We start from the raw sequence: 12,993 nt of genomic DNA, 5'->3' as shown, positions 1-12,993 counted from the left end.
AATGCTGCCCAAGCCAGCGACTTACCAAAAGCTGCATGACTAAGTGTTCACTCAGCAGGGGGAAAGAGCACGTACTTAACCACATGCAATTTTCCTCAACCTACCATGCAGACTCCTAAGCCTGTTTTTCCAGCCTGCTTTCCAGTTTGCAGTACATTTAAACATATCCTCAAGGGGTGGGTGGCGCCATTTTGGTCCTAATGAATCCACGCTCAAATGTTCTCTCAGTATCACATTCTCAACGTGCTTGGATCGGTCCTTATTCCCATGGGGGGAAAATGATACAACACAGATATGCTTTGGATTGCCATGTGCACAAACATTCCCTACACATATTAAAAGTTGGCATTGGTTGTGTGGGGGGTGGGGTAGGGTGTGTGTGTGTGTGTGTGTGTAGGGTTGTATTTTTTCCCCCCAAGGAAAACTGGGTGTTGGTTGTGTAAGAACTTCTGAATTTCAAGGCCAATCTTGGGTTTTCACTTCTTTCATGGGTGGCTTACTGTCCTTATCAAGAATTTCCAGAGCCCAGTGGAATGCAGAGTGACACAGATATGCAGTCACAACAATCTGGATGGTGGCAGGGGTGGGGGAGCTACTTTGTTGTGACGGGGCCATATTCATTACTAGATGCCAATGCAGTAAGGTTTTGAGGTTCAAACGATTGTTTCTAAATCCTTGCCCCTATATATAACAAGGCACTAGTATTCAAAAATCCACCATGAGCCTCGCTGGATCCTGATCAAAGCAAACTCTCAGAAAAAAAAAGTGAGACAGTTGGGAAAGTGTAAACAATGATTGGATACTTGATAATATTAAGCAATTTTTGTTAATTTTCGTAAGTATGATAATGGGATTCCAGTTAATTTTTTTTTATTTTTTTAAAAGATTTTATTTATTTATTTGACAGATCACAAGTAGGCAGAGAGGCAGGCAGAGAGAGGAGGAAGCAGGCTCCCTGCTGAGTAGAAAGCCTGATGCGGGGCTCGATCCCAGGACCCTGGGATCATGACCTGAGCTGAAGGCAGAGGCTTTAACCCACTGAACCACCCAGGTGCCCCATCCAGTTAATTTCTTGATTGAGTTTTCATACTTCCTGTTTTCTTATCTTGCCTTTTTGGAAGTAATCTAGATAACCCACGATGGTCACTTTACTCATCATTTTACTTAGCAAAACTTTAAAGTGACTGGTTACATTTCAGAAGCTATTTAAAAGTTTACCTATAAACCCTGTAATCTTATTTACATCTATTTGATTTACTCGTTCTTAACAATTATGTTTAGACTACCCCCAACACTTTGGGAGACACTGGACAAAGTCATTCATTATTTTTTTTAAAGATTTTATTTATTTATTTAACAGAGATCACAAGTAGGCAGAGAGTCAGGCAGAGAGAAAGGAAGAAGCAGGCTTCCCGCAGAGCAGAGATCCAGATGCGAGGCTCGATCCTAGGACCCTGGGATCATGATTTGAGCCGAAGGCAGAGGCTTTAACCCACTGAGCCATCCAGGCGCCCCAGTCAATCATTATTTTAATTTTTTTTTCTGACAAATTTGCAACAGAGATAGCATGAACTTATGTGATTTTCAGTAAACACAGGAAGAATTAAAGTTGTATATTTAATCCTGATAACTCTAAAGACATGTCTATTTTCATTAAATCCATAATCTTAAATTAGCTTTAATAACGAATATTTTCCTTATTATAGTTGTTTTTTCATCAATTAATTTTTTAAAAATATTTTATTCATTTATTTGACAGAGAGAGACACACAGTGAGAGAGGGAACACAAGCAGGGGCAGTGGGAGAGGGAGAAGCAGGCTTTCTGCGGAGCAGGGAGCCCAATGTGAGGCTTGATCCCAAGACCCTGGGATCATGACCAGAACTGAAGACAGAGGCTTAACTGACTGAGCCACCCAGGCATCCCTGAAGTCTTTCTTTCTTTCTTTTTTTTTTTTTAAATAAAAAGGGTCTTGGGGCACCTGGGTGGCTCAGTGGGTTAAGCCTCTGCCTTCGGCTCAGGTCATGCTCTCAGGGTCCTGGGATGGAGCCCTGCATTGGGCTCTCTGCTTAGCTGGGAGCCTGCTTCCTCCTCTCTCTCTCTGCCTGCCTCTCTGCCCACTTGTGACCTCTGTCTGTCACATAAATTAAAAAAAAAAAAAAAAACACTAGAAGCAAGAACATAGTGGAATATAATTTTCAAAAATTCTGAAGGGAAATTGTTTCTAATTCGAATTCTTCACCTAGGGTTAATTTTAATCATATGTGAAGATATATTCAGATACAGAAGGGTTTTATTAAAAATTACCTCCCTCACAGGCACCTGGGCGATCCAGTCAGTCAAGCATCTGCCTTCTGCTCATGTCATGATCCCATGTCCCACATCAGGCTCCCTGCTCTGCATGGAGTCTGCTTCTCTGCCCCTCCCCTAGCTCATATGCATTCTCTCTCTCTCTTAAATAAATAAATAAAGTCTTTTAAAAAAATTACCTCCCTCACAATCTTTCTAAGGAAGTTAGCACAGGATGTAGTCCAGCAAAACCAGGGTGTAACATAAGAAAGGGGACCACCTGAAATGTGGAAAGCAGAGTTGAACCAAGAAGAGGAGGAATGGGTGGTAGGCCCAGAGGGCACACATTCCAGAATGGTCAGGAAGCCAGCCAACTCCACGAGGGTTGTCTCCAAGAAAAAGAAATGGAACTCATTGATTACACGTGATGGGCAACTATGCCAAAAGGAGTTTTGTGGTTCTGTCAGCAAGTTTGGGGCTGAACTCATGACAGGTACACAGAAGAACAAATCAAACCAGAAAAATGAGACAATTTGGGGAAGATAAGATAAAGGAAATACAATTTAATGGTACCATGCATGGACCAACTGAGCACAACGATTATACAAATATTACAAATATTGAATATTTTACCCCCAATTTTTTGTATTTGTATAAGTGTGAGTGGATGTGGTGTATGTATATGTGTGTGTGTGTGTGTGTGTGTGTGTGTGTGTGTGTGTTGGGACATATAAGGAAGGTAGTTCCTCATCTTCCATTGTAGAAATTCAGAAATAGGTCATTTCTAAACCTAAATAAAATAAGAAACATTAGGTGTTAGAAGAGTTATATACAAAAAGAACTAGCTAAAAACGTTAAAAGCAGTTTAAAACAACACAAATTATTACCTCACACTTCTGTAAGTCAGAAGTCCAACAGAGTATGATTACATTTTCTGTTTGAGGTCTCTTATTAAAGCTGAAATCATGTAGGTGGCCAGCCTGAGCTCCTATGTGGAGATGCTAGGGGGGGATCCAGCTGCCAGGCTCATTCACGTTGTTGGCAGGATCCAGTTCCTTCCAGCACTTTCTAATGGCTTCTTCCACTCTCAAGCCTACAGTGACACTTTGAAGCCTTTCTGTACTTTGACTCTGTCCTTCTCTTCCATTTCCAGCTAGAGAAATTTCTCTGCTTTTAAGGGCTCAAGTGATGAGATTAGGCCTACCCTGATAATTCAGGATAATTTCCCCATTTTAAGATCTATAATCTCGATCACACCTGCAAAGTCTCTTTTGCCACATAACAATGTTTTCATAAGGATCCAGGCATAGCGTGAGGGCGTCTTTTCTGGGAGCAGGAATCAGGGCGTCAGGAGTGGTGGGGCAGGGGAACACAGTTTTTTGTTTTTTGTTTTTTTTAAGATTTTATTTATTTGACAGAGAGATAGCAAGAGCAGGAACACTAGCATGGGGAGTGGAAGAGCAGGCTTTCCCTGAGCAGGGAGCCTGATGTGGGGCTTGATCCCAGGACCCTGGGATCATGATCTGAGCTGAAGGCAGACACTTAATAACTGAGCCAGCCAGGTGCTTGTTGTTTACTGAATTTAAAGGGACTCTATTTTAGGTAATATATCAAATGTCATGATATATATACAAAAATCCATTTTTGTGTTTCTAGGCCAAATGGCCTATGATCTGCAGAGCATGGTAAGAAATAGTTGTTAGGTACAATCATGGCTGGGTTCTGGTGAAAATTCTGATTTGGATGGATCACAGGGCTCATCCAACGTATCAATTCCTCTGTTCTTACTGTTGTATTAAAGGACCCACTCCTGTTATTTTTGGCAGTTACTGCTCATAGCTAGCTACTTCCTGTAGCAACAGTAGGTGACTGTAAATGCATTTTTTTTAAGATTTTATTTATTTGGGGCACCTGGGTGGCTCAGTGGGTTGAGCCTCTGCCTTCGGCACAGGTCATGATCTCAGGGCCCTGGGATCGAGCCCCACATCGGGCTCTCTGCTCAGCAGGGAGCCTGCTTCCCTCCCTCTCTCTGCCTGCCTCTCTGCCTACTTGTGATCTCTCTGTCAAATAAATAAAACAAAATCTTTAAAAAAATAATGATGTAAACTGTAAGTTTTTAAAAACATATTCTTTATCAAGAATATTTCTTGATGTGCAAAACAAGTCATTATCTCAGTTTTTGTTGGATGACAGAATAGAGCTAATCTGGTCCAATCTCCTCATTCTGCAGTTGGGAACACTAATGCCCAGAGAGAGGAAGGGACCTGCCCATGGCATTGCTCATGTTTGAAGCCCGGATCCCCACTTCTGAATGAGTTCCACAACTTATGGACAGGATGAAAAATAGCGAAGTCTAACATCTTCATCTTACAGGTAGGGAAGCAGATGCAAACAGGAAGAAACCCCTGCTAGAGGTCATCTGGAACTCCTACTCTAACCGAGGTCACTTTGTCCTGTGCAAAGCACATATATAATAGAATGCACAAATGAATCTGAAGATGCTGTAAAAAGCTCACTTAAATGGCTTAAGTTCTCAAATAGCTTCCATTAGGTAAGCAATTTAGCAACAATTTGAAAGAAAATATTTTTTCTTTAGGCAGCTTTCTTCTTAGGACAAGTAAATACATTACTGACCTTCTAATAAAGGCTCTAATGTCAGGCTGACTTGGTTTCCAATTCTGTCTCAGTCATTTACTAGCTGGGTGCTCTTGCACACACAATCATTTTGCTTTTGTAAAAAAGATTTTATTTGTTTGAGAGGGAGGGACAGTGCACAAGCAGGGGGAAGGGCAGAGGGAGAAGCAGACTCCCCGCTGAGTGCAGAGCCCTACACGGGGCTCGTTCCCAGGACTCCGAGAGCATGGCCCGAGTGGAAGTCAGACACTTAACTGACTCAGCCACCTGGGTGCCCCTAACTCAATCATTTCATGTCAGTTTCTTCATCTATAAAATGAAGGTAACAGTGCCACCTAGCTCATGGGAGTCACGTGGGAATTTAGTGAAATGATACATTGAATTTGGCACCTGGTAGCCGCTCAATAGCCCTTTCTCTTTTTATATAATGTTTATATCTAAAACATGTTGAGAACTAGCAGTGAAATATTTTCCTGTTGCTAATAGTAAACTAATAGTGTGACGATTAGGAAGGATAGTTAAAGGCCAAAGAACCTTCAGGAAGAAATCATCTTGTGAATCGATGAGAAAAATATCTAGCGCATCTCAATGCCAATAAAACTCCTCCCTCACTTAAAGTAAAAGTATGCCAAGATTCAGCTGCAGTATTTACAAGAAAGTTATTGCTTGATCTAATCATGAGTTTAAAAAAGGAATCTCTGAAATAAATTTTCTTGTTTCCTTGCTTTCTTCTGAAACTACTAATACTCTAAAGGCATAATGTGTTTCTCATATGAGCTTGTAAATGAGCAGGACTTCATGGAAATGACAAAATGGTAAATTACTCTAGAAATCAAATGTACTTCAATCATTCTGGCTCCTCTCCCCCAGACAAGGTGAACATGTTTATGATTACAAAAATGTGTTTTCCACAGATTTCATATAGATATGCAACCTCAAGTGTCTGTCCTCAAATGTCTTCTGTCATAATACTCAGTATATTGATGTATTAAGCAGCAGAGCTTTCTTATTAAAAACACAACTATACTTACCTGGAGACAGAGTTCCAGAATCTTCTTGGATCATTCTAGATAGTTACAGAAATAAGCTCACCGAGATCAGAAGCCCCTACCCACCACCCTATAGGGTTGGGATTAGGGTAATTAATAAATGTGGTCTGGCTAAAGACCCACTCCTAGAGCTTAACACTGTTAAATAACAAAAACTCAATCAAGTAAATTTGAAAGATCTAATTGGCTGTATTATTTGACTCATGAATCCAGCAGCATCCCCATCTAATAAGTAGAGAGGAATTCAAAAGAACCACAGAAAAGAAAAGGCTTTTAAAGGTGAAGAGTGAGGGGCACCTGGGGGGCTCAGTTAAGTGTCTGACTCCTGATTTCTTCTCAGGTCATGATCTCAGGGTCCTGAGATCGAGCCCCACATTGGGGTCCACGCTGGATGTGGTGCCTACTTAAGATTCTCTCTCTCTCTTTCCATCTCTCCCCCACCTTTCCTCTCAAAAAAATTAGTAACAAAGAGAGGGAGTGGAAAAAAGGAAATTATTAGCAAGGAACCCATTGTTTTAAGCAAGGTCACCCTCCTAAGGGGAACAGAAAGGGTCTATCAGTAAAATTCCTGGTGCTGAGCAGGAAATTCCACGTTGACTGATTAGAGGTTAAAGGCTGAAACTGCAGTTAAGTATTAAGTCTTGCCTTGCTGACTCTGGTAAGTGACACCATGCTGGGCCCGTGTTTTCTTTTTAACATGAATGATTAAAAAAAAAAAAAAAACCCTCCATGACATTGAAACCATTTTGCTATAGTTGCAGAAAATAAGAGACCACATTACCATCCCTTAAGAGGACAGCTACTGAAAACTGATTATTAGACTTAAACTAATTCTGTCGGGGTGGGTCCCCCATCATATATAGCAGGATGCTTTCCTTAAGAATGTCCCTGTCAGGGGGCACCTGGGTGGCTCAATTGGTTGGGTGTCTGCCTTCGGCTTGGGTCATGATTCTGGGGTCCCGGGATCAAGCCCTGCATTGGGCTTCCAGCTCAGCGGGGAGCCTGCTTGGGGAGTCTGCTTTTCCCTCTCCTTCTGTCCCTCCCCCCCACTTGTGTTCCCTCTCGCTTGCTCTGCTCTCAATCTCAAATAAATAAATAAATAATCTTAAAAAAAAAAGGAATGTGCCTCTGTGTGTGTGTGTGTGCGCACACGTGTATAACTTGTATTTCTTTTTCCTTTCCCATTGGTTTCCTGCCACTGGTTGGGGGTGGGGGGTGGAGGGTCACAATCACGTTGGTGACAATAGACATTCTCTCCCTGGGGTGGGATGACATCATGGACAACAGACCAGCACCGCTCCCTGAGCTCTAAGGTGGTGCTGATGAAGGTCACACCTGTGACTCTGGTGACACGCTGCTCTGCCGGGAGGGGGCTGCTGGCTGGGTAACCCTTCTTCACCAGGAACAGCCAAACCACCAGGTATGTCAGGATGGAGACCCGCAGCAGCTGGCAGAGCTGGCCCTCCACTTCTCCTCTTTGGCAATGACACACTTGGCCGTCCCGCAGGTGAATGCCGCTGGCGGAAGCCCCCCCGAAGCCACCCGCCCTGCGGAGTCGGCTCTCCCTCCAGGGCCCCTCGGCCCCGCCCCGCAGCAGCCCCACCGTGTATTGCCCTGAATGATCAGAAAGACAATTTATCAAGTACTTACGGCCCTTCAGGTATGGCTGGCACAGGCTGTGCTGATATTAAGCTCAGCACATGTTCTTATCAAAAAACACGGGTGCACCGAGCACCGTGGAAGAGCTTATGAGAAACGACTAGAAGATAAAACAGCTGTCTTGTATCTTTTTTTCCACAACATTTATTCTTTTAACTCCAATTCTGCTGCCACCCACTCCTCACAATGCTTTGCCCCAAAATAAGACCAAAGGAAGACATGCGGGTAACGTACAAAAAGACAGTATTTATTTCACTCAAGCTTTCGTATAAGAAGTTAAACAAAACGATCCCTAGTTGAAGGCATTACCAAAAAAATTCTAAACATTGTTTCACGTGTCCCTTCAGTGCCCAGAGAGAGAAAAAACTTATCTGAATGAAAGAATAAGAGTGACCATCCTTATGGTGGGTTTTCTTAGGAAGGCCGAGGAAAACACAATCCATATAGTTTAGGCGTAACATAGCAAAGGAACCTCCAAGTTTCCTACAGGTGATGGAAATCCCACTGATGTATTCAAGTTCCCTTTTTGGTGACTATCGAAGAGCTATAGGTATTCCCGTAATTCACTGTAATTCAAAGCAGGGAATGGAAACCAAATGCAATGTCCCCGCTCTGGGGCTGTGACTGTCACGGTCTGCCGTCCCTTGCGGAATCATTCCAAAGCATCCGCTCTCTCACTGCCATCTAAATAGGATACCAGGGAAAATGGCCCTGGGTGAGGCGTGTAGGTGTTTTGCTTTCCAGAATTATAAAAGACTTGGGAGAGCATCTCAGACACAGGAAAACCCAATGTTCTTTCTAGAGAATCATGTAACATGGTGGGACACCCACTCCACCTCTCTCCCACCTCAATCTGACCTTAAAAAAAAAAGAGGCACAAGGAGGCAACACCCTGACGTCTACCTGTGCCACAAAGTTTCCTCTGACGAGCCAGGGCAAGCTGGTGGCCACCCTGGCCCAAACCCACGGCAAGCAGGCACCTCTGACCTTCTCCCGCAGTCCCCTAAGAGCAGGAGGGGCAAGTCGCAACACTGGAGTGCTGCCCATGGGTGAGTGTCTGGAGAACTTGTAGGTGTCAAGTTGTCAAGTTCCTACCAAGAGTCTGTGTGCATGAGGAGAGAGCCTTGGTGGGGTGTGTGAGGGGGGTCTCTCGCTTCTATGCTTTAAATCTGGAGGAAGGAGGAGTAGAGGGAACATCTCAGTGGGTCCAATGGAGGCCTGGGTGAGGAGGGAACCCTAACTCAGTATGCAAAAAAAAAAAATGAATACAAATGTGGGAGCCTCGGATGCTATCCTTATACGAAGCAAAACCTACTCATAACCAGTTGGGGCCGGAAGGAAAAAAGGGGAAGACCTAACTATTCTTTTCTGAAGCCAAGAGCGAAGTGCGGAGTGAAGATTGTACCTCCTTTCTGTTCAGGAAATGCAGAGAGAAAACAGTAATCCTTGAAAACCTTCCAAGAAATGCAGACTCACGCAGAAGTTACAAAACATGCAAGAATCAGTTGCTGTTTCTTAGTCTCCTCATACTTTACCTGAGATGCAAATTACTCCCTGCCCCTCTAGGCGTTCTGCCGGCTTTACATCCTGCTTTCTAACTTCTACCGAGACTGGACAGACGCGCTGCTGGGAATGCGGTGAACGCGGGGGTGGGGGGGGACTGGGCATGGGAACCGGGAGTCGAAAGGTCTGGCAACTGACCAGTGGAGATAGAGCAGTAAGACAGAGCAGTAAAGAACGGGAGTCTCGGCTAGACTGTCACCGGCCCGAGCAGTGCCTCCGGGCTGGGGGCCGAGCGCAGGGACACGGGGTGAACGGTGAACATCTGAGCTGAGCGGTGGAGGTGAAGAAGGCTCAGGCGGAACACCGCACGCCCAGCAAGCCCCCCTCCCTCCGCCGGGCGGGGAGGGCGGGCAGGGGGAGGAGAGGGGAGCCTGCTGCGGCCTCGGGAAAGGAGCCGCCCCTGCCCCGTGCCTGGACCTCTCAAAGCAGGGACTACTGCTGCTCAGGGGGCTGATTCCAGACTGCTAAGAAATTTAAGAGCCACACACATTCCTCCATGAGATCCCAAACAGATCAAGAGATTTTATCAATTACAGCTCCAAGATGTTCTCTGTGACTCAGGGTTGGCATTAGCAACTGCACCCAAAATGCGTTTCACACAACAAATCAAATGTAGTTGGTATTGCCGGACACAGAGAATACAAAGCAGGCACAGATCCCTCAGAAATTGTCGCAACCCTTGGTAAGATGAACTCTACTGCCATCATGGCCGTTGGCTTTGTCCCTGACTTTGAAGCCTTCGCAAGGGCCGTCTGCTTTTATAATTCAACAACAGGGACTTGCTCTCCTCGCCAGAGAGCCCCTCAGGTTTTGTTTCTCAGTGCGCGACTCAACAGAAAGGCAGGGCTCTTTGGAGCTGCCGGTTTGCAAATGGCCCAGTGGTTTCAGTTTCCGTTTCACAGTTCCCAGATAACAAAATGCAGAACGGGATGAATCTTCACAAGGTCACGCTGAAGGTTAAAATAAATTATCCCAGTCACTGAGAGGCTCTCTTCAGGTTTTCTATCAGCACCACAGAGTCAGTCTCTTCTTTGGTTTGCTTCTCGTAGATGTCGTACTTCTTCCAGTGCTGGAAGGAAGGAAAACAAAACACACACACACACAGGATGACTCTTGTAAACAACGTTCTCTCCCTGAGGACCCGCAGCCAGGGATTATTCTTAGGTTTGCGTGCATGGAACCAGTGAGTGTTTGTTTTCCTGTCACGGTTTTGGTTTGGGGGGTTTTGTTTTGTGTTGTTCTGTTTTTGACTAAGAATCTTCATCTATTTGAACAATTCATGAAACAAAACAATCAGGAATGAACATTCAAAGGAGAAGGGAGAGCATGGGATTGTTACGTGATGTCTGATAGCGATCTCAAGAGAGAAATGCCGACATCTCCCAAACTGGAAAGGAAGTCTTTTGAAGAAGAATAAAAGGGCGGCGCGCTTTTCTTACATTAACTGTTCCTACCTTTATTTTCTTGCCACTCCAATGTGCCCATCCCTCCAGAGAGATTAACAGGCTCAAAAAGTCAACCAGCACCGAGGTCAATGGCAATATATAAAATGTCCCAAAAAGTCGTAGTGCAGTTAAAACTTTTGAAAGATGCTATATGGACAGTTTCATGTGACATCATTTGCAAGAAGTGGGAATCATGCATTTAAAGGCAAGCTCGGGGCACCTGGGTGGCTCAGTGGGTTAAAGCCTCTGCCTTTGGCTCAGGTCATGGTCCCAGGGTCCTGGGATCGAGCCCCACACGGGGCTCTCTGCTCAGCAGGGAGCCTGCTTCCTCCTCTCTCTCTCTGCCTACCTCTCCGACTACTTGTGATCTCTATCTGTCAAACAAATAAATAAATAAATAAATAAATAAATAAATAAATAAATAAATAAATATCTTTAAAGGCAAGCTCATCCTGAACTCAATGTAAATGCGTCTCGTAAAGGTGAAAGCCAATATCCTGGCCTTTGCCTTCTTTCCTTAGAAATCAAGGGAAAGGGCGGAAACTGAGCTCAGTCCCTCATCTGTGAAGCAGAGTTGCTGGACTAAACTGGAGGTCAGCAAACTGCGGTGGAAGGCTGGACCCAGCAGGCCACCTGTTTTTGTAAATAAAGTTTTCTTGGCACGCCTCTTTGTTTCTGTGTGGTCTGCGGCTGCATTCATGCTACAACGGCAGAGGTGAGTTGCCCTAAGAGCAAAGGGCTGGGTAAGTTAAGAGTATTTACTCTCTGGTTCTTTCCAGGGAAAGTGTGCCACCCCTGCACTAGATTTTTCCCAAGCTCCTTTTCTGCTCAGATGTTTTCTGGTTCGAGAAGCCTAGGAAAGGCAAGCCAAAGCAGAAAAACAGAAACGAGAGCAACAGCGACTATTCGGCTGCCTCGGACTGTACAGTTAGAGATGGACTGAGCAGGTCGGGAGCATCCCAGTCTTGGAGAGCACAGGCAGGGATGAGCTGAGAGACACTGCTTCAAATACCTAAATTATTCTAAATAAATGAGTTAACCCTCATCCTCCTAGTAGAATGGATAAAATTAAAAAAAAAAAAAACTGACAATCCCAAGGGCCGACACAGCTGCAGAGTAACCGGCGCTCTCCCGCAGTGCTGGTGGAAATGCAAACTAGCACAGCCGCCATGGTCCTTACAAAATGAAGCGGACACCGACTTTGTGACCCAGCAGGCCCACCCCCAAGTATCCACCCAAGAGAAGTGGAAACCTATGTCTACACAAGACCCCCCACATGAAGGTGTACAGTAGTTTTCTTCATAAAAGCCCCAAACTGGAAACAAGCCCACCGTCCTTGAACAAGCGAATGGTTAAATAAACTGTGGCGCAGCCGTATCACGGCGTGTTGCTTGGCAACAAAAAGGAATGGGCCATGGATACACACATCAACACTGACGGCTCTTAAATGCACCGTGCTGGGTGAAATAAGCCAGACTCCAAAATCTGTGTGTTTGGTGATTCCATTCGTAAGACATTCTGGAAAAGGCAGAACTTTAGGGATAGGAACAAATGAGTGGTGGCAAGGGTATGGTGACGATGAAAATGTTCTTGATCGTGACTGGCGTGAGTAGCAGCGACAAAACTGCACACGTGTGCTACAAGTGCAGCCGCACAGAATAACTGTGCACTTAAAAAAGATGAAATTGTATTTTACATAAATCAAATCAACAAACCTGGCTTTTGAAAATGTGAAATGCACAGGATCTAATAAAAAACAGTCTGAAAAAAATTACATAACCTTGAAATAATGGCTTATTCAATAAATGGCACTAAGACAACTGGCTAAGCATTTAAAAAATAAAGTTAAACCCTACTTGACGGCCCACATGGATCAATTCCCTATGGATGAAAGACCTAAATGTAAAAAACAAAATCAAGTAAGAACTAGAAAAATATACTGAGCAACAAGTACACCAGTCTGAGACAGGAAAAGGCTTCCTACACACAAAAAATACAGAAGATTTGAATGCATAAAAAAGAAAAACAACATTAATCACCCTAAATACTACACAGAGGCAAAGAGACAACAAGCCAAAGGATTAATAGCTAATAGATAAAAAGAGCTTTATGGGAGTACCTGGGTGGCTCAGTGGGTTAAGTGTCTGCCTTCGGCTCAGGTCATGATCCCGGGGTCCTGGGATTGAGAGCAGTGTCCTAACCCTAACCCTACTCCCTCTGCCCCTCAGCACTCCCCATGCATGGGCTCTTTCTCTCTCTCTCTCTACTCTCTCTCTTCCAAATAAATAAATAAATAAATTTTTAAAAGAGCTTTAGGGGTGCCTGAGTGGCTCAGTCATTAAGCATCTGCCTTCA

The 12,993-nt window shown here is 44.3% G+C and overlaps 1 protein-coding gene across 1 annotated transcript in view; it reads right to left on the bottom strand.

Moving 5' to 3' along the window:
• Nucleotides 1–9,690: 9,690 nt before the first annotated feature.
• Nucleotides 9,691–12,993, bottom strand: part of IL13RA1 (interleukin 13 receptor subunit alpha 1) — a 53,235-nt gene continuing 49,932 nt past the window's right edge. Inside the window, exon 11 of the mRNA XM_032329858.1 lies at nucleotides 9,691–10,262. Within this exon, the coding sequence (XP_032185749.1) occupies nucleotides 10,170–10,262 (93 nt within the window). The 3' untranslated portion in view covers nucleotides 9,691–10,169. The remainder of the gene's footprint in view (nucleotides 10,263–12,993) is intronic.

This window comes from Mustela erminea, chromosome X (assembly GCF_009829155.1).
Source record: "Mustela erminea isolate mMusErm1 chromosome X, mMusErm1.Pri, whole genome shotgun sequence".
In the NCBI taxonomy this organism is placed as follows: Eukaryota; Metazoa; Chordata; class Mammalia; order Carnivora; family Mustelidae; genus Mustela; species Mustela erminea.
The sequence above is the reverse complement of the archived record's forward strand: the minus strand, read 5'-3'. Positions and strand labels throughout refer to the sequence as shown.